Source organism: Psammomys obesus, unplaced genomic scaffold (genome assembly GCF_907164565.1).
Source record: "Psammomys obesus unplaced genomic scaffold, mPsaObe1.curated_primary_1811, whole genome shotgun sequence".
In the NCBI taxonomy this organism is placed as follows: domain Eukaryota; kingdom Metazoa; phylum Chordata; class Mammalia; order Rodentia; family Muridae; genus Psammomys; species Psammomys obesus.
The window spans coordinates 3337067-3363028 of record NW_026585580.1 but is presented as its reverse complement, the minus strand read 5'-3'; the positions used below and the strand labels follow the sequence as shown (position 1 = coordinate 3363028).

At 38.7% G+C, this 25962-nt stretch overlaps 1 protein-coding gene across 1 annotated transcript in view; it reads left to right on the top strand.

Annotated features, from left to right (window-relative positions):
- The first annotated feature begins 798 nt into the window (after positions 1–798).
- Positions 799–25962, top strand: part of Col19a1 (collagen type XIX alpha 1 chain) — a 305509-nt gene continuing 280345 nt past the window's right edge. The window contains 3 exon segments of the mRNA XM_055608122.1: positions 799–889; positions 15656–15721; positions 17214–17313. Coding sequence (XP_055464097.1) covers positions 799–889; positions 15656–15721; positions 17214–17313 — 257 coding nt within the window.

Below are 25962 nucleotides of genomic sequence, written 5' to 3'. Positions count from 1 at the left end.
AAGTGCTTGATACACAAACACCAAGACCAGAGTTCAGTTCCCGGAACCCACACATAAAAAATTGGGTGTGGCACGCACATACTCGCGCGCACACACACACACACACACACACACACACACACACACACACACACGATACTATATTAAGTAAAATATAATCATCAAATAAAGGAGACAAAGGTGGATGATTCTGCTTATTGAAGGTACTCTAGTACCTTGTAGCAGGTGAATAGAATGATAATTGTGGGTTTGCAGACAATGGCATGGAAAGTTTGTTTAACAGGCGCAGATAATCAGTTCTGTACCATGACAAGAATTGTGGAACTAGATCAAGAGCAGGGATTGCAAAGCAGTGGAAATGAACTTAATTCCACTGACATGCATACCTAACACTGGTCAAAATACAAATTTTATATTATTATATACTTTACCACAATTTTTAAAATAAAAAAATAAATAAACCCAATCATTTCTGTGGTATAGCTTTAAAGCCACTGAAAAGGTTGGAAAATTTAAAGGATAAGAATTTGTGTTCATGAGTAATTAATGAATAATTGACTAAGAAAAGAGTCTTGAAATATTTCCCAGCACTCAGAAAGATTAATGTATTAAAATACTCAGGTGCATGTTAGAGCATTGTGTACGCTAATATGTAATTTTATGATACATTGAAACCGATTGCACTCTCTTTGGTCGTGATGATTTTGTGAATGTAATGGAGCAGAATACAAAATCTCAACTTGAATGCTTCTGCCATTGCAGATCTGTGGCCATTTGTCCCCATGGTTTCAAGGCACAATGAGGCACACCAGCTCTTGGAAACTGTGGACTTGGGCAGCAATGTTCCTGCTTCCTGCTTTCACTTGTGTGACAGTCAGGGACAAGCCAGGTATGTGGGTCACCTCTCTACCTGATTGATAACTGTTATTTGTAGTTCTTAAATCATTTAAAAAATCCATTAAGGCAAATCTTGTTAAGGTTGGAAAGACTGCAGATTAGATCTACTGATGTAGATTAGAGAAATCAGTGTTTTCAACCATTGACCTTTTTGTACACCTTCATATAGCCATGGCAAACTTCCACATTTTTCCACTGTATGTTGTTTAACTTGTTCTGCAATGGAAACTTATGAATATGCATCTATATGCATCTATGTCTCTGTTCATATATCTGATATTATCTTGCATTTTAGCCTTTAATATTTGTTCAAGTTATAAGTCTCAGAGCTCAGCACTAATTAGGATTAACAAGGAAATTAAATTAAGAAAAAGTAAAAAATAGACTCTGAAGTGTAAGAAGAAATAGGGTTTAATTATATGTCAGTTGTGTGGTGTCTCAGGTGAGGGAAATACCTCAGATAAGGTGAACACATTTTTACAGTACCCAATAAAATAGATAATATTTGTTTTCAATTATTAAATTTCTGAATCTTCTCCTAAATATTCCAAAGGGCTGTCTAGCAATTTGGAGAATTTGTATTTATCACTGACTTTTAAAATTAATTGTGCCTGTGAAGATTATTAACTTACACATACTTCATGTTGCAAAGTTCAAGTGAATATATTGGAGAAGCCATTTCCTGAGAGTGACAAAGAGAAACAGAAAAAGAGAGAGAGAGGAAGGGAGTGAAGGAGAGATGTATTCTGATGATAATCACACATGGTGATGTATCTAGAGACAGAATCTTTTTTATTTTATTTTTGTTTACTAATCAAAATTTATTCACTTTGTATCCCAGCTGTAGCCTCCTCCCTCATTCTCTCCCAATTCCACTCTCGCTCCCCCATCTCCTCCCATACCCCTCTCCAAGTCCACTGATAGGGGAGGTCCTCCTCCCCTTCCATCTGATCCTACCCTATCAGGGCTCATCAGGACTGGCTTCATTGTCTTCCTCTGTGGCCTGGTAGGCTTGCTCCCCCCTCAGGGGGAGGTGATCAAAGAGCCAGCCATTGAGTTCTTGTCAGAGACAGTCCCTGTTCCCCTTACTAGGAAACCCACTTGGATACTGAGCTGCAATGGGCTACATCTGTGCAGGGGTTCTAGGTTATCTCCATGCATGGTCCTTGGTTGGAGTATCAGTCTCAGAAAGAACCCCTGTGCCCAGGTTTCTTGGTTTGGTTTCTCTCCTTGTGGAGCTCCTGTCCCCTCTAGGTCTTTCTATCTCCCTCTTCTTTCATAGGATTTTCTGCACTCTGCCCCAAGTTTGGTATGAGTCTCAGCATCTGCTTTAATACCTGCTAGGTAGAGTCTTTCAGAGCCCCTTTGTGGTAGGCTCCTAACCTCTTCCCTGTTTTCTCCCTCTTTCGATGTCCATCCCATTTGTCTTTCTAAGTGAGGGTTGATCATCTAACCCACGGTCCTCCTTCTTGCTTAGCTTCTCTAGGTGTACAGATTTTAGTATGTTTATCCTATATTATATGTTTAGTATTCACTTATAAGTAAGTATATACCATGTGTGTCTTTTTGCTTCTGGGATACCTCACTCAGGATAATCTTTTCTTTTTCCCACCATTTGCCTGCAAGTTTCATGATTTCCTTGTTTTTAATTGCTGAGTAGTGTTCCATTGTGTAAATGTACCACAATTTCTGTACCCATTCCTCCATTGAGGGACATCTGGGTTGTTTCCAGATTCTGGCTATTACAAATAAAGGTGCTCTGAACATGGTTGAGCAAAAGAATCTTTTTTCTTTTCTTTTCTTTTTATTAATTATACTTTATTCACTTTGTATACCCCCATAAGTTCCTCCCTCCTCCCCTCCCAATCCTAACCTCCCTCCCCCTTCTTCAAGCATGCCCCTCCCCAAGTCCACTGATAGGGGAGGTCCTCCTCTACTTTCTTCTGATCTTAGTCTATCAGATCTCATCAGGAGTGGCTGTATTGTCATCTGCTGTGGCCTGGTAAGGCTGCTCCCCACTCAGGGGGAGATGATCAAAGAGCTGGCCAATCAGATTATGTCAGAGGCAGTTCCTCTTCCCATTACTATGTAACCCACTTGGACACTAAATTGCCAAGGGCTACATCTGTGTGGGGGTCCTAGGTTATCTCCATGCATGGTACGTGCTTGGAGTATGACTCTCTAGAAAGACACGTGTTAAAATTTTCTGGTTCTGTTGCTCTCCTTGTGGAATTCCTGTCCTCTACAAATCTTACTTTTTCCCACTTCTTACATAAAATTCCCTGCACGTGGCCCAACAGTTGGCCATAAGTCTCAGTGTCTGCTTTGATAGTCTGCAGGGCAGAGCCTTTCAGAGGCCCTCTGTGGCAGGTTCCTAGCTTGTTTCCTGTTTTCTTCGGGCAAAAGAATCTTACTGCGTATATTCTTCTAATAATTTTAATGAATAGGCATAAACTCCCTCTTAATAAGGCTTTTGAGTTTATGCAGACACCAAATAAAAATTGTCACTTATAAACATTTAACAAATCTTTGTACCTCTTGAGTATTGCTACAAATTTTACAGGAAGCCCATTTCCTAAAACAATTCCCATGAAATTTTAAATATTTTATTAACATATTAACAATATTCTGTAGTCATAGTCTTGAGGAAAGAGTTATTAGTCAAAAGGCAATTGTCTACCCAATATCCTTAAAACCCAGTCATTTTGAGTAATCAAACTTTTGGAATTACTCTGAATATTTATTTTCTATGTTGATTACCACAGTTCTTTGATCAAGTTATATTGTATAAATAACTATCCAAATGTTATTCTAGCCCCAAGTATCTTACCGAATTAGTTTTTTTGAAGGATATTTTTTTCTAAGAACGTTGATTACAATAAGATTCACAAAACACATAGCTCTGAAGGAAATTTATAAAGGAAACACTGAGTTTTCTCAAGCAATTTGGTAGAGGGTGCCTGTAGAACAAGAAGCATATTCTGAGCATGCCACGGAAATTGTCTCATCTCAAGTATCATTTGTATTAATTGAGACTCGTCACAGCACCACCAGAGGAACGGTTGGAGACTATGACACACCAGGCCTGGCCTGGCAGGAGATTCTTCTTGAGTCCTGTCTTGTGTGTCTGATTCACGGTGCTGGGCTCCCTTTTTAGTTTCCTCATGTGCAGACCTGTGTGTGTGGTCACTAACCGTTTACCAGCGGGAAGTGATTACATCTAAAAATAAAGTCTAGCAAATCTGAGGGACAGGCTAGGGTTTCAGGGCTGGACTCGGTGAGGGTGTCAACCGTTTACAGTTAAAACCAAATGCAATAAAGGATAACCTGAGTCTTCGTTGCTGTCCTCCAGACTCCGGCAATCTTAATGTTTACTTGGAGTATCATTGCAGCCGGGACAGAATTCAAGAATACTATGGAAGAGTCAACAAGAACATACCTTGAAAAATCTTGAATTCAGGCACTCCGATTCTTGGATCCATTGTTTTGCTTTGTTCTTAATTAATTAATTAAGTAATTAATTAATTCACTTTCCATCCCAGCCGTAGCCCCCTCCCTTCTCTCCTCCCAGCTAATCCTCAGGAAAGGGGAGCTCCCCTCCCCACCCACACCAGCTTATCAAGTGGCATGAGGGCTGAGGACTGAGTTGGTCCTCTTCCCCTGTGACCTAGAAAGGCAGTCCTGTCAGGGGGAAGTGTTCAAAAATCGGGCAACAGAGTCCATTGTAGTCAGATTGTGGGATGAGATACATTTGTGTATTTTCACACTGACAATACATTTCCAGGTGATTGACACCTTTAGCTCAGCTGTCAGGGTGGAGAAGAAAAATGTGCTAACAGAAAAATGTGCTGTACAATGCTCAGCAAGCTCACATTTGCTTTAATTTGTTTCCACATGGATCCTCTAAAATAGAAACTTCCACATCCCATGGTTAGTTTCTTCTCTTAATGTATGCAAAAGTACTAAATTACTGTAAGAAATTCTAAAAACAAAAAGCCCAGAAAGCCAGAGTGAAAAGCATAGGTGAAATAGATGGCAGGATATCATCAAGAAAATTTTAAAAAACAATTTCAAATTTCATGTTAACTGTCTAACTGGAATCAAGGATTCTCACAGGCCCAACGCTAAACACAAAAACCCTATTAAGTCAATTCTCTACTAACTGTGAGGAGAAAGTTATTATTCTGAAATAAAGCTTATATTTATTAACAGACAGATCTCCTATTAACCTCATATAGAATTTTGAAATAAATCTTAGTGCTCAGTGTGGTACCACCTAAAAATCTTCACAGTGGATCATGTAGTATTTAACTCCTAAATTTGGAAAGTGGAAGAAAGCATCACAATGCCAGCAGAACATGCCTCTTAGACAAGTGATTTCTTTGGAGGATGAGTTTTTGGATCAAAGCGAAGTCCTGAAGGTATTTGTGTGACCTCTCCCTTAAAATAGCTGTGTCCCATTATCTTTTTTTCACTTACTGCCCCTTTCACATTATTTTTGTTATGTTATCAGCCCAGCATGCTTTGTCTACTTTTGTTAGCCACGAATTCACTCCCAGCACAGAATAATGCATATTATGTGCTCATTTGGCAGCGTATAAAGGGGTTCTGAAGCACAGCCAGTAACAGCGAGGAGAGAAGCCTCCTGGCTGCCTCTCTCCAATAAGAAATCTGTTTTAGCCCTAAAAAAGAAATGTGAGCTATGTAACAGGTGTGCATCTGGCTCTTCATGTGGGATCTCTAACAGCAGGAGCAAGGGATGTCTCTGACTCTGTGGCCTGCCTTTGGGTCCCTTTCCCCTAACTGGGTTGCCGCGCCTAGCCTCAATAGGGGATGATGTGCCTCATTCTGCTCCACCTTGCTATGCCAAGGAGAGTCTACATACTGCATATATGTAAGGCCTCTCTTCCTCTCAGGAGAAAGGGGAGCGCAGTGTGGAGGAAAGGATGGCTTCAACACGGATGTAAATTAAATAAATTAATTAATTAAAAAAAAAAGAAATGTGAGAGATGGCTTAGTCAGTAAAGGGCTTGCCTTTCAAGCAAAAGGACCTGAGTTCAATCACCAGAAGTCACTTTGTTTTTTTTTTAAAGCCGAGCATGGCAGCACACCCTTGTAATTTCGGCTCTGGAGAGGCAGAGACAGAGCTCTGAGGTTTGAAAGTCAGCCAGCCTAGACTACATAGTGAGTTCCAGGCCAGTGAGAGAAGCTGTCTCAAACAAAACAACTCAAAACAATGTAAACGGCTTCTCTGACCTCCACATGGATCTTCACTGCTCATCCATGACAGGCTAAGCAGTTCCACCTCTGTAAACAACTGGTGTCTTTCTCTTCTCCAACTCTTATCCTGAGGAAAAGGTCTAAGTAGTATGCTAGGTAAAGGAAATAATTTTCCTTAATGAGGTTTTGAGAGCTGTAAAAGAACTATCAAATGAGCTAGATTTTAAACTATAGTTTAATAAGTAAAATTCATTGCATACATTATGTATGTGTTTGTGGTTATGATGAAAAAGGAAAATCAAGGCAGAGAATAGACAAGGGAGGTAATGCAATCACTAAGGTGCTCTCTTACTGGTCTTTTCTTCTTGTCATGCTTTCTGTGTGATCTTTTATCCCCATACTTCAAAATGAATTATGTGTTTCATTTTGTGTGTGCTTCACGACCTTGATCTGTTTTAGTTTTGTAGGTAGCTCTCTTCCTTCCTTCCTTCCTTCCTTCCTTCCTTTCTTCCTTCCTTTCTTCCTTCTTTCCTTCCTTCCTTTCTCCCTGTGTTGATAAAAATTTTAATTCACGTATAATATTTGTACATATTTCTGGGATGCAGTGTGGTAATATGCATATATATGTGTGATGATCAAATGTTAAGAGAATTTATATGTTCTTAAACATTTCTTTGTGTTGGGAAACCTTAAATGTCTGTTTTTCATCATTTATACAATTTATAATAAATTACTGTTAACTGTAGTTGTTCCTTCTGTAGGAAAGAACATTGAAATCCATTTCCAACCTCCCTCTCTCTCTTCTCCTCTATTCTTCAGCACTAGTTGCTTTTCTAGTTTTTGAAACAAAATGCCTGGCATAGGAAGAAGGGTTCATTTGGCTCACACTTTAAGGGTTTGGTTTCTAGCATGGGAAGAAAGTCATGGCACCAGAAGACTGAGGCAGCTGTTCACACTGAAGCTCAGTCATGAAGCAGAGTGATGAATGCTGGTGTTTAGCTTGCTCTCCCCTTATCAATCAGTCCAGGCCCCCGTGCAATGGAATGATGCTGCCCAAACCTAAGCTGGTCTTCTCGTCTTAACCAGACTAACAGAAGTTCCCTCACAGATACATCAAGAAGTTTGTCTCCCAGTAACTCTACATCACTTCAAGTTGACTTAAGCATGGCTCATTGTTGGATTTTCCTGTTCTACCCACTACTTCAATAAAGTTGACTTTTCTCCCTGAACATAAACAGCTGAACAAGAGCAGACTCCATTTTTCTTCCCACGGCAGGCTTACTTCACTCAGTATAAAGCCCTCCAGTTATAAACATGCTTCAATCAATGAAGCTCCATCTTTATGGCTGAGGTCCACTGTGTATTCATGTGCTGCACTTTCTTTGTTCAGTTGTCAACAGACATTTTGGTTGATTCTACAGTTTGGCTGTTACAAATAGCATTTTAATAAATACATAAATGGACATTTTTTTGGTATAAGAATGTCATTCCATTTGGGAATATATACCTAGTAGTGTGATAGTTGGATCATAGGGTAGCTCTATTTTAGGTTTTCTGAGGAGTTCCACACGACTTTCTACAAAATCTATAACATGTTTAGTATTGACAGTGAATAGGAGATTCCCTTTCTCCTCCTCACATCTCCATCTATTTCTTGTCTTTTTGATAATTCGAATTGGAGTGATATATTCTCACAGAGTTTAGATCTGCATTTCTCTGATGATTGGTGATGCTGAAAGATTTTTTTTTTTGCCTTTTTTTTACATTGTCCCGTGAGAAATTCAGATCATTTCCCTATGCTTGTGATCAGATTCAGTGTCTTTTCTGCTGTCAAGATTTTAGAGTTCCTTGCATGCTCTGGTTATTGACCATTAACCTCCAGTCCGTTGAATAATTTGCAGATGTTTTCTTGCATTCTGTGTGCTGTCTCTTTACTCTCTTTTGTTGTACACAGCTTCCCAGTTTTATACAACTCCACACCCCTAATTCATAAACTTCTTCTCCTCCAGAATTATTTAATGTCTCCTCAACTTTAACATGTCCAGCTCCTCCTACCTTCCACTGATTAATATACATACTGTCAAACAAACTCTTATTTCTATGAGACGATTTCAGTGAGTCAGACTTCTATCTAGTTAAGCAAAGTAATTGTTCTTCCCCCCTCTGTTCATCTGCCTGCCATGTCTTGTTGATTCGTGTATCTCATTCTTTCTGCTCTTTCCCACTCCCCAGTCCCCACTGCTGTCTTTGTAGTCCAGGCTAACATCATCTCTGGGACTCATGGAGTGTGGGAAAGCAAATAAAGTGGTCAGATAAAATCTCAAGAACCAAGCTAAATTTGAAGTTTAGATAAATAATGAATGATGTCTTCAAGTATGCTTGGATGCTCTAGATATCTTATCAGGCATATTTATATTAGAATATTTTCATTATGCATCTGATATTTGATTATGAATCTTCTATTTATTTGCTATGTTGGGCAATCCTATATGTTGTAATGTAATGGGAAGATAGAGATGGGCAGGAAAGGCTGAGCTCACATAAAGGCATTTAAGTGGAGGTACAATGGCCTTGAGAATGGGACACATGGGCCCCTGGAAAACAGCCAGCACAAAGGAGGCAGAGGACTGCTCAGTATAAGGGAGAAATGGCACAAAGGCTAGGAGACTGGAGTCAAGGGAGAGAGGGGCCGTGGAGTAGGGACACATGCTACTGCGTTTTTTATTGTAAAAATATCTGATTTCTAAGTCTGCAAAGTCAAAAGCTAAACCATGGACTCCTGCACATTTAGCAGAGCACACACGGGAGCACTTCTGCATTTTTGGTGTCCAGCCTTTCTCAGAAAGACTTACCTCACAGTTAGCTGAGAGCTGTGGTAGATCATCCCTTCTTATCCACAAGAGATATGTTTCAAGGCTCCCAGTGGGTGTCTGAAGTTATGGCCAGCAGTGAGCCTTCCACATCCTGACTTTCCTATACGTACATTATTTGCCTATAGTGAAGATCAACCTATAAATTAGGATTAGTAAGACACTGACAGCAACAGCTGGTACTAAAATAGAAAAAGAAAAAATCAGTGCTTGCGTATTTCAGTTGATCTTGGGACACTAACAATTTCATGATGCAAAGTTCGCATCAGGGGGTGTGCTGTGGTGTTTTATTCATGACACATTACTATTAAAATGCAAATATGTAGACACGTGTATACCTTATTCTATTTTTGTTTAAAAATTTTTTTAGATAGTTTTATTTTATTTTATTACTTCATTTGTTTGAGTGTCTTGTCTGCATGTATGTGTGTGTATCACATGAGTGTCTGGTAACTGCAGATGCTAAGATCTCCAGGAACTGGAGTTTCAAGTGGTTATAGGAACCCAGCCTTGGTTCTCTGCAAGATCAACAAGTGCTCTTACAGATAAGCCATCTCTCCAGCCTCAGATATGTACATTTTAACAAAGTTAAAATAGCAATTATATCCTCATCATGCAAATGACTCATTTTCTTTTCCTGTCATCAATGAAGTGTTCTGGAGACAATACTAAGACCTGTCTAATAGAACATGCTTGCCTTTATTCTTCATGACTCTGAAACCTCATTTTTTTTCTTTGCCTTTGTATACACAAGAATTAATTTACTTCCTGCTTTTCCTAAGCTAGAGTTGTAGAGGTGACTAGCTCATATTCCATTTGACCATCAGTAAACACATACAAACTGCTTATGTATTAAGTCAATTGAAAAGACAAAATTGAAACACATTTTAGCTGGTCTTAGATATGAGAAGAGAAAGGAAACTGAAGAAGGAGGAGGAGAGGAGGAGGAAAAGAAGGGGGAAGATGGGGGAGAAAAGTAAAAAAGAGATTTCAACATTCTATCAACTGTTCTAGGGAATATTATACTAGAATGATGACTATGTAACCCGGAATAGAAAGTTCTAGGCAAGCGGAAAGAGCATGTATTTAAAGATAAGCAGACTTTTTTTTTTTTTTTTTTGGACAAACAAAAATGCTGTTTGTCTATGTTCACTTTCATTTTATGTGTTTTAGGGATCTTATCTAAAAATCCTTATCTATAACTCTATTAATGTACATACTATTTTAAAGAATTTATTTAATTTTTTATTAATTACAGTTTATTCACTTTGTATCCTAACTGTAACCCCTATCTTGTCCCCTCCCAACCCACTCTCCCTCCCTCTTCTCCACCCATGCCCCTCCCCCAGTCCACTGATAGGAGAGGTCCTACTCCCCTTCCATCTGATCCTAGTCTATCAGGTCTCATTAGGGTGTGGCCTTACCAGGGGGAAGTGACCAAAAAGCAGGCTATTGAGTTCATGTCAGAGACAGTCCCTGTTCCTCTTACTTGGAAACCAACTTGGACACTAAGCTGCCAGGGGCTACATCTGTGCAGGGGTTCTAGGTTATCTCCATACATGGTCCTTGGTTGGAGTGTCAGTCTCAGAAAAGATCCCTGTGCCCCATTTTTTTCCCTCTCCTTGTGGAGCTCCTGTCCCCTCCAGGTCTTTCTATCTCCCCCTTCTTTCATAAGATTCCTCATGCGCTCTGCCCAAAGTTTGGCTATGAGTCTCAACATCTGCTTTGATACACTGCTGGGTCGAGTCTTTCAGAGGCCCTCTGTGGTAAGCTCCTGTCCTCTTCCCTGTTTTCTCCCTCTTTCAATGTCCATCCTGTTTGCCTTTCTGAATGAGGACTGATCATCTTACCCAGGGTCCTCATTCTTGATTAGCTTCTTAAGGTGTACAGATTTTAGTATGATTATCCTATATAATATGTCTAATATCCATTTATAAGTGAGTTTATACCATGTGTGCCTTTCTGCTTCTGGGATACCTCACTCAGGATAATCTTTTCTTGTTCCCACCATTTGCCTGCAAACTTCATGATTTCCTTGTTTTTAATTGTTGAGTAGCACTCTATTGTGTAAATGTGCCACAATTTCTATATCCAGTCCTCAACTGAGGGACATCTGGGTTATTTCCAGCTTCTGGCTATTACGAATAAATCTGCTCTGAACATGATTGAGCAAATGTCCTTGTTGTGTACTTGAGCATCTTTTGGATATATGCCTAGGAGTGGTATAGCTGGATCTTGAGGTAGCACTTTGGACACCTGATTTTTCACAAAGATGCCAAAATCATACAGTGGAAATGTATGTACTTTTAATGTTTCTGGGCATCATTAAAAATATTTTTCCATGGCTTGAGAGATGGCTCAGTTGATGAGAGCTCTGGCTGGTCTTGCAGAGGACCTTGGTTCATTTCTGAGCACTTAGATGACAGGCTTGTGAGTGCCTGTGTGTGAAAGTGGATTCATTTTTTAACTGCACTTTTAAAACAGATGATGGGAACAAATACATTTCATTAAAGAATGAAGAGGGTTTCTTTTTTTCTTTTTTAAGTTAAATTTTTATTTTTTATATTAGTTACAGTTTATTAATCTTGTATCTTAGCTGTAGCCCCCTCTCTCTTTCCCTCCCAATCCCACCCTCCCTCCCTCATCTCCTCCCTGCCCCAAAGAGGGTTTCTTAGGTATGTTATTTTGTGTAAAAAATATTTTTGAGAGGAGATGTTCAATAAAGAAGTAGGAAAAGTTGCTTTGCGAGAAATGCGTTTTTCTGTACTCTTCCATGGCTTAGATACATGGCCTATTTCTCTGGGGTGACTTATTTTCAGATGGCCAGTGATCAGAGAATTAGAAGATGTTTCTTTAAAGGCAGGTGAGATAAAGTCATGACGTATGCAAAGTTGAGCTAGCTGATTTCCTTTTTGTTTCCTGTGGCTCCTTTCAAGATCCACCCAATCTTATAGATAGCCCAGGTCTTTCAAGCCATGTAAAAAGGAAATTTGACAAGCAACCATTAACATTATGCTTTAGCATGCTTTTACTAAAGCAATTTTATTTGCTTTTGAAAACTGTTGAGTTCTGCAAGCAAGTGCCTCTTTCTAAGAAAGATGGCATTCATCAGTCTGAAATACTCCAGAGAGCCTCTGAGGGACAGAGTTTCTGTACTTGGTCTTGTCTACCTGTGACAATATTTGAGTCTTATGCATAAGTCTAAAGGGACATTAATATTTAAATGTGCATGTATGCTTCTATATTTATATTTGAATAAATTAACATATCCAACTTGTGTTAGTTACTTCTACTGTTTTATATTAAAATGTATATGTCAATATTTAAATTGGTTAGTCTAGGCATTGACACTGCTTTGTCCTTTTGTGTAATGAATTAATAAGTCTTCATAAATTTATCTTCTTGCCCCTTAAATCTTAAAACACTTAGCTTTAATTTGTTTTGTTCAGCTGTTCACAACAAAGCTTAAAGGCTGGAAATGGCATTAAAGTTTCATAAACTGAATACTTTGAGTGGAGAAATACATAAATATTGCCGGAAATGTTACATTCAATTTATTTCAAAGCACTGTGTTTATTTCGTTGACATCAACATCTATTTGCTAGGAAGAATTTAAATGAGATTTACAGTTTCCTAATGAAAACAGGCCACACACCTCCCTCTCCAAAGCCTCACAGCAGGGACACCCTTCTGCTGCCCACAAGTTTGTCCTGCCAGTCATGCACGGAATCTTCTCTCTATGTGTATATGGCGTGACAAATGCGACCCTCCTCTTACCATTTATTGCCGTGTAGACATTCACAGCCAATATACATTTTATTGGAAATTTGCTTTTTTAAACTTAAATGTTGTACTTGTGTGTAGATTAAAATATTTTCTCAAGAGAGCTACTGTTTTTCTCCTTGTGTTGAGATTTTCCTTATATTATCTAAAGTCAGTAAATGTTAAGAGCACAACACAGTGGATTTTTACTTGTCTATGTGTACATTCATATAATTATCACCCAAATAAGATCATGCAATACATCCAGGATTCTAGCAGATTCCTGTGTACCTGCTCTGAGGTGACATCCCGCCATTGGCAATCACTCCTCTGACACAGATTGGTTGTATAATCTCACAGAAATGGAGTAGGTTGTATTTAGTTAGGGGAAATGGCACTTCCCACTTACTTTACCTCTAAGATCCAAACAGATGCATGTATCAAGTCAAATCTTCTTCCTCTTCTTCTTTTTTTTTTTAATGGCTATCCAGTTTTGTTGTTTGTTTGTCTGTTTGTTTATAGTGCAGTATGTCCCCTTGTCCATGAACTTTTACGTTTGTAATTCTATGAGTAATGATAGCGTAGACATTTTTATCCATAAAGGTCCTTTCCATTCATGTTTTGCTTTCATGTCTCTTGGATCAATGAGTTTCTCTTCCTTAAAGTTTCATGCATCATTACCTTCAGTAAATATTGTCAAACACTTTTTTTTCAAGTGGCTGCACCATTCGCCACCGCCAATGCAATGTAGAAGAGCTGGAAACATTGCCATTTGTCACATCCTCACCAACACTTGGAAATACAGTTCTTTAATTTTAGTCATTAACGGAATCTTAGTAATTTACTCTACATCTCTATTCACTCTTCATCTACTAATGAAGTGGAACAACTCTGAATATGAGGGTTGGCAGTTTGGATATTCTGTTTTGTGAAATGCTAAAAAGTGTTTTGAACGTACTTGAAGCATACTCTTTCACATTTTACTCATTTGTGAGGGCTCAGGGTTTCTTCTGGAGACTACTTAATTGGATATTTTCTTCAATGTGTGATTTGCTTCCTCTCTTTAAGATATATTTGGTACAAATACCCCCCATTCTCTGTTTTCACAATCTGATCTTTTGATTAACAAGTGTTTTAATTTTAATGAAGCCCCAGTTATCAATGTTTTTTTTGTCATTAATGCTTTGTCCATTTCAAAGGAAAAAAAAAAAAAAAACCTTTGCAGGCCAACTGGCAGTGCACGCCTTTAATCCCAGCACTTGGGAGGCAGAGGCAGGCGAATCTCTGAGTTTTAGGGCAGGCTATTCTACAAAGCAAGTTCTAGGACAGCCAAGGGTACACAGAGACACCTTGTCTCAACCTGCCCCCCACCCCACAAAGAAACCTTCCCTTCTCCAAGCTCACAAAGCTTTACAGAATACCGAACCTGCTTTATTAAAAAAGTTTTACTTTTCACATTTATAATTTATTCCAATTTCTGCATGTAGTGTAAAAATCAAGATTCAGTATTTTCTGTATTAGTATCTAATACCAGATTCCACTAATTGAAAGGAGCCTCCATTTACCACTGACTTGCTGTGTTCTTTTTTGCAGTAAATGAAGCTATATGTGGAAGGGTCTGCATTTGGACCTCCCACTCTGCTTGATTGATCTGTCTTTCTATATGTACATCAATGCCATGTCAAAACAATTCCTGAATCTCTTCATTTGTCTCCAAGTTACTGCTCAGCTTTGCCCTTAGCTATTTTGTATCTTCGTTCTCCCACTTTAACTAGAGAATAAGCTTGTCAGTTTTTAAACACACACCCACACACACACACACACACACCCTGATCTATTGGAATTGCTATTTTAATTGTCATTCAGAAAGAATATGTTATTTGATTTTTACTTGTAAAATATGTGCTAGCTCTACTTAGGCCTTGATACCCTCCAAGTTAAATACGCTGATTGCTTGTCACCAACTCTAGGTCTGAGGTATGTTTGTCAAACAAAAGGCTAAGGCATTCATTAATTATCTGGAAACCTAGAGGTTTCACTTTCAGCCAAGCACATGCTCAGTTTGGTTATACGCTGTTTATTTTCTGTCTGTACTATAAAATTTATAACATGAAACTCACGCATAAAGTTTATATGTGGAAAACTGAGTTTATGACTGAATCATGTAAAAAAGTTTAATATACTTAAAGAACATAGTTTATACTGTTGTGTAGCTGTGGCCTGATTTAGGTGGCAGTTCTGCCTGCACCATTTCATTTGTAGGTTATAATCTGAATCAGGCTTACAGAAATCAGTTCAAAGACTAATGCATGCACTTACATCACCACACTTCTACGATGTGGTTTTATTGAACATATAAATTCACTGTGGAGAGATTATCCCTTTGAACGTTAATTGACAGACTTGTAAAGTACTAAGTTCCTCAATTCTTATCATAAAAAGGTCTTTGCTCTCTAATTTTACTTACTTTGTTTCTAGTCATGTTACCTTCTGTAATAAAGGATTAGGATCACCTGGTAACAAAGCCTGAATAAAGTTATGATAAAATACAGAGGCATGCCACTTGTTTAACTGTCAGTGTACACGTTTGATTGAGGAGTTTAATGAAGCTGTGAATGTTAGCTGATTCCTATTGTCAAATATATAGAAACATATCGATGTCTGAGTAAAGGTGACTGCATTAGCCAGCATCAGTGTGCTTCCCCCTTAGGCCAGGCGATGTTCTAAATATTTTATATGAGCAAGCACTAAATCTTCACAGACAAAGGACAGGACAGGGGCAGTCTCCACCTTATGGTTCAATTTGTTTTTATTTTCACTTTTATCTTGTTTATGATCTTATGCTTTATTTGGGAGAAATGTATGATGGAAAATTAAGTTCAATCGACTTATGCTTTTTAAAATAGAAACAACCTGCCCTATGCTGAGGATGGAGGGATATCAAGAAGACAGAAACAAACTCGGAGTTTTAGGTATGCATTACGATTCTTTGCTAAGTAACGCTTTGTGCAAAATTGTCACCAGACACACCTTAGCCTGAATTTTTTGTTTACATCATTATCAGAACGTTTGCGGTGTCCCTTCATAGTGGCCAGATGCTGTGTGGTTGAGGCCCTTTCAGAGACTGCATTAGGGAGAGGGGATTCAGGGAGGGTAAAGTACATTATCCCATTGACGGAATACTTATTCTACTTTTCTCTTTAGTATGGTTTACAGTAAACCCATTGTCCTAGGGTGGTCCCTCAGGCAGCTCACTGACCCTGCCCAAATGGGATGTTAGGTATCTGCCAAGCCAGAGATTTTATCCTCTTGACTAGAAGGAAAGAGATTTCCCTACGCGAGCCTTAGTGCTACTGTGCTAACATTACAGGTTAAGGTCAGAACATCCACAGAGAAATGGAAGGTAAATGCTGCAGGAAAAATACTGACAGCAGAGTTCTATACTGTTTAATCTCAGTTCTATACTGGTGAGGAACAATACCTCACCTTGGTCAAGAACAAAAGCTGTGTAAAATCACAAACATTGTGCCTTCTGTTGCAATTTGGCAAAGAGAATATTTATGAGATATTCTAGCATACAGATGTAGTCATGATTTCCACACAATTTCGGTGTAGCATTGTTTTACTGTTTTTCTATTTTCTTTTGTTATTAATATTGTCTTTGTTATTGTCACTTTGCTTGTTCGTTTTTTTGGTTTTTTTTTTTTTTTTTTTTTTTTTGACAAGATCATCGAAGGCTGGCCTCAAACTCAGTATCCTCCTGCTTCAGCTTCCAAAGCATACTCTAGGCATGTGCTACCAACATTCCTATTTTCCTTCTTCTCCCCTTCTCACCTTCCTTTCCATATTCTCTTTCTGTTTTTCTCCAGTGCTCTCACATATATAGGATGATATCACGTATATTGCATTTGGATTCTAAGCACTTCCCCACATTCATATAATTCTCCTGAAGTATGGTTTTGTAAGAGGCTGTTTAGATTTTAAATCAATGACTACTATTTTTATTCTATCTAATTTTCTGTTTATATTTTAGAGATGTTACAGTGAACTATGGTAATAATTCATGCAGGTCAATTCCTAGACTAAAGCAAAGTGATATTTCATTCCTTTGAAACATCTGTGAGGAGCAAACACGGAGATGTACTCTTGCAATCTCAGCACAGGGAAGGCTGATGTAGGAGGCTTGCTTTAAATTCAAACCAGGCAAAGCAAAAAAAGAACTATATTTATAAACTGTTATTTAGAAAGATAGCTATACCTTCTGCATGAGAAGAGAGTTTTATTCTCCTGTACCCTAAAAGAAAAATGAGAAAAAAGAAATGGAACATCTTTGTTGATTTCAAACAGGAGGATTTTATTTTTCAATCAATCAACCTGTGTATATGGATAACAAAAAAATCCTGTTTAAAAATCAGTGTGTCTTTGAGTTTATTGCTGGGTTTAATAACATGTCACATTTTACAGGCTTTGATCTGGCAGAGAGCTTTGCTCTGAGGCATGCATTTTGCGAAGGTGATAAAACCTGTTTCAAATTGGGAGGCACACTTCTTGTCAGAGACACTGTGTGAGTAAACTAATTTGCTTTCTTTTCACTTTAACGATACTACAAAATTATCTTTTAAGAATATCCCAAATTATTGCTCAAAAAAAAAAATAAAAGCTCAGTAGTGTACCCCAATGCTGTAACAAATACATGATGTATATTTGTTATTGATAAAACTCTTCAATTGAATCCTTTACAATTGAGTCTTTAGAAAATTAAATACAATTTTGGGGAAAATCTTATTAGCATTTAAAGTAAACATGGCTGATATCATATTTTAAAATGTGAACTTTGAAACATAAGGCTCAATGTACATTTAGACACAAAAGGCTGGTACTTGTATATGCTATGTTTTGTGATGAATTAAGATAACCATTTGGCTTTGTGTGCTTTTTTTGATATATAGAATAGAGCTTGAAGTGGGCAGGATTTTGTTTTTGTTTTTTTGGATGTTGTTGTTATTTTTGTTTTTTGTATTGTGTCTTAGGTCAATCTTGAACATTCCTGCATTTAAAATCACAATTGTGGAGAAGTTCCATGGGCCCTGGGTTTAGCATGCAGCATAGATGTCTTTGTGTGAGAGTGAATATGACCTTCGTGGATGTCCTCACTCTCACCACATGTCTTTTTGTCTATCCTTGGATTCTTTAAGGGGACTAACTTCATAACTTGTTGTTCCCTTCAGAAACATTTCTTTTAAGCTTCCTGTTTTGTGATGCTTTGGATAGCTTTAACTTAATGTCATTCTGTTCGTTCAGCGATGAGAACCTAAGATGTTAAGAAAGAGCGGAATTTGATGTTGAGGGGAAATTTAAGGGGTCATGTGGTATCATAAGGTAGAGCTGTTTGGGTGGTCTCATGAGCAGGCCCTGAGGGCAGCTCAGCAGTTCAGTGCTTGGTTACACATGTGCTGTGAAGAAAAGTGAGATTCACGGTATAGCAAGCGTGCATGCATGGGTGTGAGTTCAGGAGCATGCACATGTGTTTGGAGGAGGGAGAGAGATCAACTACCACTAGATAACGTTTATTAAAGTTGGGAAAGGCAATACATTCTGTTCAAATTTTAATTGCATTCCTTTTCTTTTTCTTTTTTCCTGTTGATTTAAATCACAACAAGTTTGGCAATGTGGGCAAAGAACCGATTGGCGCGAGTCATTTTAAATTCACTGGACTTACACGAAAGCAGATTAGGTTGATTTTTAACAAGTATTCCCACTATTAGGAGATGCCTTTTTCCCCTTTGTATCCACAGTAGTGTGAGTGTTAGGCGTGAACTGAAATTTGTTTTCCAACCTTTGGCTGTAAATCACTCCCCAGCCTCTGGACAGTCAACGAAAGTGAATTTTTGAGCTCTGCTAGAGCATAACCCTGGGTTCCTCTAGACAGGAAACTGGAGGGTGTCTGGTTAAGCTGACTACCGAGTGTCAAGTCATTTGGCTCCTCTCCACTTACATTTCACTCACTGAGCCAAGTATGCTAGGATGCTTCTCTTGCATGATGCCATTTTGATTTTTCAATGGGCCTGGAGTAAAGTTGCAGCTATTTATACTTTTGTAAATAAGCCGCCCTGCAGAGTCAGCATGGGAAAAGGCAGATGCTATTTTATGTGGAAAATGAAAATGCTTTCTGTGCCTGAACTTGCTTTTATTGTTCTGGCATGTTCCAGTGACATTCGTGAGGGGAGAAACCTCATGGATGTGGGGATCAGGAACCTATCTGAGTAGACTCAGTATCCTCAGCCTGACTTCAAGTGAGATACCCAAAGTGTGCCCAGGAAAGGGTTTTCAAGATATCTATACTTATGTCTAACCTTCTATATGTATATTCCTGTACAATTAGAGGTATATTGGCTCAGGAGTGTCTGAAAAGCCTAGTGTGTTTTTCTTGATTTGAAACTCCTGACCATTTCTTCACTACTTCCTGAGCTAACAGAGGATGAGTATTGGAGACTGACACTTTAAAAGATTCTGGGTAACAGACTATCTAGCTGTCTGAATTAACTTTTCAGAGTAAGTTTTTTTCTCTCTATTAGGGTTCTTAGCCTCATTAATAAAATAATTTAACAATGAACTCAAATGGAATCTTGAGGACAATTTTATTAGTGGTTAAAAGAAAAAAACCCTCAGGCAAGCCATAAACCTCTTTATCTTCCCAGGGAAGCAGAGTGGGAAAGAGAGAGAAAAGAAAGGCATGTTTTGTTTGTTTGTTTGTCTGTTTGTTTTTTGAGTGAGCCTGGAGGTTAAACATGCACTAGACAAGTAGGCACATGGCAAACAGTAATGGGACCCAAACAAAGTGCCAGGGAAAGCTTGCTTAGCTGACAGGATAAATGGCGTTTTCACATGGGCTTTTCTACAAACTCAAGTTTTTAATATTATAAACAGCACTGCAAAATACAAAATATGGGAGAGTAACCTTTAATCAGTATGTTGGATTATTCCCAAATGACTGAATTTTAGAAATGAAACCATCTTTATGGAACTTGATAGAAAATATTCTGTTCCATCATCTTCATATCCTTGTATACTTGTATTCTCTGAAGTCTTTTAGCGTTAGGGCATGTGGTTTCAAATCCATATGTGTTGTTTTTAAAAGTAAAACTCATTACAAATAGGAACTAGAGCGTTTTATAGCTACCATAGACGTCCCTAAATGGTTTTTTCAGCTAAAGGATGAATGAGAAGCAGCCCTGGTAAGTCCCTGAAATTCATGTAACCAAAGCTTATTTCAGTCAACAAACACTGAGCTTCCTTATGACTCAGCACTGAACAGTGTTCCAGGCATCCACTGCTAAGGGATCTGAGTCTGTCTTAACTTCCCGGAACTCTTCATGTCTGGATATAAAACACAAGAAAAATTTACATTTCCCTAAAACTTTCATAGCTTTGTCCATTTCATACAAATGTCATAATTTTATTTTATTTTATTTTTTTTGTAACTGAAAAGATTCCATTTTATCACATTTTCGTTATCTATTCACCTGCTGACAGACAGGCAGGCTGATTCCTTTTAGTTATTACAGCAAACATAAATGTTTACGTAAACATAAATATTCAGTTAAGTGGCACATCCCAGACTGTAAAGACAAACATCACATATTTCTCTCCCCTGTGCATGTATGAGAATATGATATGATATAATATATGCTCATTAATCCATATATAATTATGAAATTTAAAAGGGGGCTATGAGAGGGGGAACATAAGGGAGAGGAAAATAAAACAGAAGGTCGTAGAGTACATGTGACGTGTAAAACAAGAGAATGGACTGAGGAAGGAGACTTGCAGGAAGGTGCCAGGAGGATGGAGGAGGGAAACGAAGATGAGGATCAAAGGAATAAAGTCTGTATGAAAATGCCATAATGAAATTCATAACTTTATATGTAGGAAAGGAAGAAACAGCAACTAAGGACAGACAGCTATTAAGAACATTATTGCTCTTACGAACAGTTGGGTTCCCAGAACTCATATCTGGTGGCTCACAACCCCCTGTAACTCCAGTTCCAGGAGGACCCAACACTTCTGGCCTCTTAAGGTACCTGTCCCTACATGCACATACCCAGTGATGCATATTAATAATTAAAAATAGATAAATCTTTTTTAAAACCAGCATATGATAATAAATAACAATAACAAATAGCAACAAAAAAAAAATAAAAGCTTTGCTTTCCCTTTGTACTGTACCAAGAAGAATCCGAAAACTTCTGTCTTTCAGGGCACAGCATGATTAAAGCTATGAAGCCCACCCCCTCTGTCATCGAGGCTGAACGTTAAGCACCAGGCATATAAGGGCCAATTTTCATTCCTTCCCTCATATGGGCTGGTTTTCTAACCAGTGTTTCGTGTTTTTTCGCTCTCACTTGGGTACTCTCCAAGTACTCAGAAACAGCTAAATTCTGAGGCACGAAGCTATGCTCAGCACTCTGACACAAGCTTCTAACTCCTGAGCGGTTTTGAAGGATCACCTTGCAGTTACATTAAGCTATGGGGAGCGATTCTGTGTCCCCTGGGCCTTCCTTTGGACATTCTTTTGTTTTGGGATAGAAAGCTTCCTATATAGGGGGCATGTGACTTAGCTAAAACCCTGGCCAGCTGTTTTATGAGACTGACTGGCTGTTACACATGACTCTTCATGTCATGATGACACTTCCTTAATCGTCATCTGGAATGCCAAAAATGTGAGGTGAGTCACTGCGCAGGCATTCCAGAATGAAATGTAGCCAAGGGCTTGGGGAGACTGAATTCTTTAAGTCAAGCTATTTAGCAAAATTAGTACCAGATCTGAAAAAAATTTAGAGATAACCCTTGTAGAAGGTTTAAATAATAGATGGGAGTTATTTAAATAAATCAAAATCACTTAATTTAAATAAATTAAATAGTTATAAGGAATTATCTCAGGTTTCTTTAGGAAATTCGGGGATTTTCTTTTTATCAACAACAAGTTATTCAATATAAAAATGACAACCAAAAGTAAGAGGGATGCAATATCCTCTCGCATGTTTGGGAAAACTTTGTTTCTTTTCCTCCAAATCTACTTTATAATTAGTTGAATATAAATTAACAAGCAGAGATTAAGCAAGATACATGTAGCAATATAACAGAACCTGACAATCTAGTTTCAGTATTTTTCAAGTTCATCCTTAAGTCTCTCCATCATAGGGCTCACAAGAAAATCAGGCAATACAGGAATACTTCAACTGAGTGTCGTATTAACTACCTGCGACATGATTTCTTCTCTCATGCAATTCTGAAGAACCTTCAAGAAACTTTTGTGTGTAAAAGAACTGTTTGTCAAATACTCAGCCCAATGAAAAAGAACAAAAAAACATTTCTGATTTGTCCCGTGGGGAGTTCTTTTGCTCATCATTTTTTAAGTACAACACTGTTAAATGAAGGAATAAATGGCCTTGAGAATACAAGGAAATACAAATGCAGGCTAAGCAGACACAACATTACATCTTTGCTAGACGGTCTACCTCTGATATGTCAGAAGCGTAGACATTTAGGAGTATTCTCATATGAATTGCAAGAAAAAGTAAAAGAGAAGTCCCTTTGAGATCACAACCATGAAGTCACGTGGCTATATAAGTCCTACTTTACAGGCATGCAAAACATGAAACATTCAATTTCTAGTCAGTCACCTCGCATGGCTTAGGAAGGCTTCATGTTTTCATTATGGAACTCAGGTTAGTTGGATATCCTTCCTTCAGATTTCACATATCGGCACCCAGAGATGAATTATCCTATTTGTTCAGAAACTTCTTAAATGTTTTATCTGTTTGTGAGTGTGAGTAGACAAAGCACTTAGAAACCTTAAGTATTTTATTTCACACGAGTTGTAAATGAAGACACTCTGAAGAGATTTATTTACATATCATTAACATATCTTCAGTATACCGGTAAAGTAAGAAGTCTTCATTATCTCCTTCAGAGCACACTCTTAGATATTAAGGCCAGCAACAATTAAAATGCAAGTAAACACAAGTGAGGCTGTGGTTCCTTTACAAATTTACCTCTTTCTAGATTCAAGGAAAGAGATTGTGCTTCAGTTTCCGAAGAAAGCACTGGTTTCTCCTCCACGTGCCATAGTGCAGATGAGAACGCTAGCGTAGAAAACACAGCTCGCTCTGCACCACAGCAGATGGGAAGGGAAGCAATGGAAAACCAGCCTTGTCTCTCTAGCAGACAGCGATGGCCTTAACTGTTCAGAGGAAAACAGAAGCCCCGGGTAGGTAGGATATGACTTTTGGGTGAGAGAAAAGGAAAAAAAAAAAAAAGGAAAAAGAAAAGGCAGGAAGGGAGAGGATGGGAGTGAGAAGAAATGATGGGACAGTATCACGATGTCTGTCAACTTGACATTACGTCTTGGGAAGAGGGACTCTCACCTGAGGAAAAGCCTCAGTCAGAAGACATGTCTATGGGGCATTTTCAAACTACAAAAATAAAATAGTCTCTTTCCTTTCTTTTTTTAAATTTATTTATTTTTATATTAATTACAGTTTATTCACTTTGTATCCCAGCTGTAGCCTCCTCCCTTGTCTCCTCCCATTTCTATCCTTCCTCTCTCTTCTCCTCTCATGCCCCTCCCCAGGCCACTGATAGGGGATGTCCTCTTCCCCTTCCCTCTGACACTAGCCTATCAGGTCTTATCAGGACTGGCTGCATTGTCTTCCTCTGCATTCCTTCCTGGTAGGGCTGCTTCCCCATCAGGGGGAGGTGATCAAAGAGCCAGCCACTGAGCTCATGTCAGAGACAGTCCCTGTTCCCCTTACTAGGGTTCCCACTTGGACATTGAGCTGCCCTGGGCTACACCTGTGCAGGGGTTCTAGGTTATCTCCATAAATGGTCCTTAGTTAGAGTATCAGTCTCAGAAAAGACTGCTATGCCCAGATTTTTGGGTTCTATTGCTCTCCTTGTGTAGTTCCTGTCCCATCCAGGTCTTTCTATCTCCCCCTTCTTTCGTAGGATTCCTTGCACTCTGCCCAAAGTTTGGCTATGAGTCTCAACATCTGCCTCGATACCCTGCAGGGTAGAGCCTTTCAGAGGCCCTCTGTGATAGGCCCTTGTCCTGTTTCCTGTTTTCTCCCTCTTCCAATGTCTGTCCCATTTGCCTTTCTGAGTGAGGATTGATCATCTTACCCTGGGTCCTCCTTGTTTAGTTTGTTTAGGTGTACAGATTTTAGTATGTTTATCTTATATTATATTAGTCATCAGGGAAATGCAAATCAAAACAACCCTGAGATTTCACCTTATACCCATTAGAATGGCTAAGATTAAGAACTCAAGTAACAATACATGCTGGAGAGAATGTAGAGAAAGGGGAACCCTCTTCCATTGCTGGTGGGAATGTAAACTTGTACAACCACTTTCGAATGCAATCTGTGCTTTCTCAGAAAATTAGGAATAGTGCTATCTCAAGATCCAGCTACACCACTCCTAGACATATATCCAAAATATGCTTAAGTATACAAGGACATTTGCACAACCATGTTCGTAGCAGCTTTTTTTGTAATAGCCAGAATCTGGAAATAACCCAGATGCCCCTCAACTGAGAAATGGATACAGAAATTGTGTTACATTTACACATTGGAATACTACTCAGCAATTAAAAACAAGGAAATCATGGGATTTGCAGGCAAATGGTGGAAACTAGAAAAGATCGTCCTGAGTGAGGTATCCCAGAAGCAGAAAGACACACAGGGTATATACTCATAAGTGGATATTAGGCACTTTCCTTTCTGCCACCACCAACCATACCATCCAGACTGAAGAAGACCGAGAAACTCTAGATGCCATGTATCAGTAAGCACCACAAACACCTAGGGGTCCACAGGAATGCTGGAGGAGGCCTCATCACAGGATCAACTTCAACAAACACTATCCAGGTTACTCTGGGAAAGTTGGTATGAGGTGCTACCACTTAAAGAGGAACCAGAGCCTCTACTCAACTGCCAGCCTGGATAAATTGTGCTCACTGGTCAGTGAGCAGACATTGGTCAATGCTACAAAAAGCAGGACTGGAGTTGCTCCCAGTAAGATCTGGCTACTACAAGTTCTGAGGCAGGGCAAGCTCCCTAAGCAGCCTGTCATCTTGAAGGCCAAATTCTTCAGCAGAAGAGCAAAAGAGAAGATTTAAGAGTGTTGGAGGTGCCTGTGTCCTGGTGGCTTAAAGCTAACATTTTTAGAAAGAAGGAAAGAAGGAAAGAAGGAAAGAAGGAAAGAAGGAAAGAAAGAAAGAAAGAAAGAAAGAAAGAAAGAAAGAAAGAAAGAAAGAAAGAAAGAAAGAAAGAAAGAAAGAAGGAAGGAAGGAAAGAAGGAAGGAAGGAAAGAAAGAAAGAAAGAAAGAAAGAAAGGAAGGAGGGAAGGAAGGAAGGAAGGAAAGAAAAAGAAAGCAGGCCGCATGAGCACATTTTTCATTCATCTTTAATCTTATTAGAGTCATAACAATTCTGTGAAGATTTAATTAATGATTAATTGACCTAAGGTTTTGGCAAATGTATAGTTTTTATAATGCTCACAGATTTTCAAACAGATAGGAATAACCTTGAATTTATGAATCAATTTCTCTACATGCTCTTTGTGTGTATGTTTGTGTGTATGTGCATGCCACTGCATGTAACTCGGAGTCATAGGATCTCTTGTGTCATTTGTATCTCTCATTCCACCGAGTGGCTCCCAGAAGTGAATCAGGTCCTCAGGTGTGGCTACAAGCCCCTTTACCCTCTTATCTACCTCTCTGGTCTACATTTATGACTTAATTGAAGAATTGATGGCATCCATTTATGATCTCTTATTTAAAAAGATCTTATATACATTTACAGCAACTATACAGGCTTTTTGTATGTTGGTAGAAACCCATTTTTATAAAATAACACAACAATCACAAAACAGGCTTACAATTACTCTTGGAAGCTATCAAATTGTGAGATAAAAATCACAATCTCAATGGTAAACTTTGAAATTTATGTCGACCAAGAACTTTGTTCTGACCTTCAGTCTTCAGGTACCAAAGTTACCCTGTGGCTTATGATTGAGAGTTGTGTGTATATGCATGGGCACGCGTACACGCACGCACACACACACGCACACACACACACGCACACACACACATACTTTGGAGGGGTGTGGCAGGAATCCAATTCCTCTGATTCTCCTGGGCACTGAGGCAGCC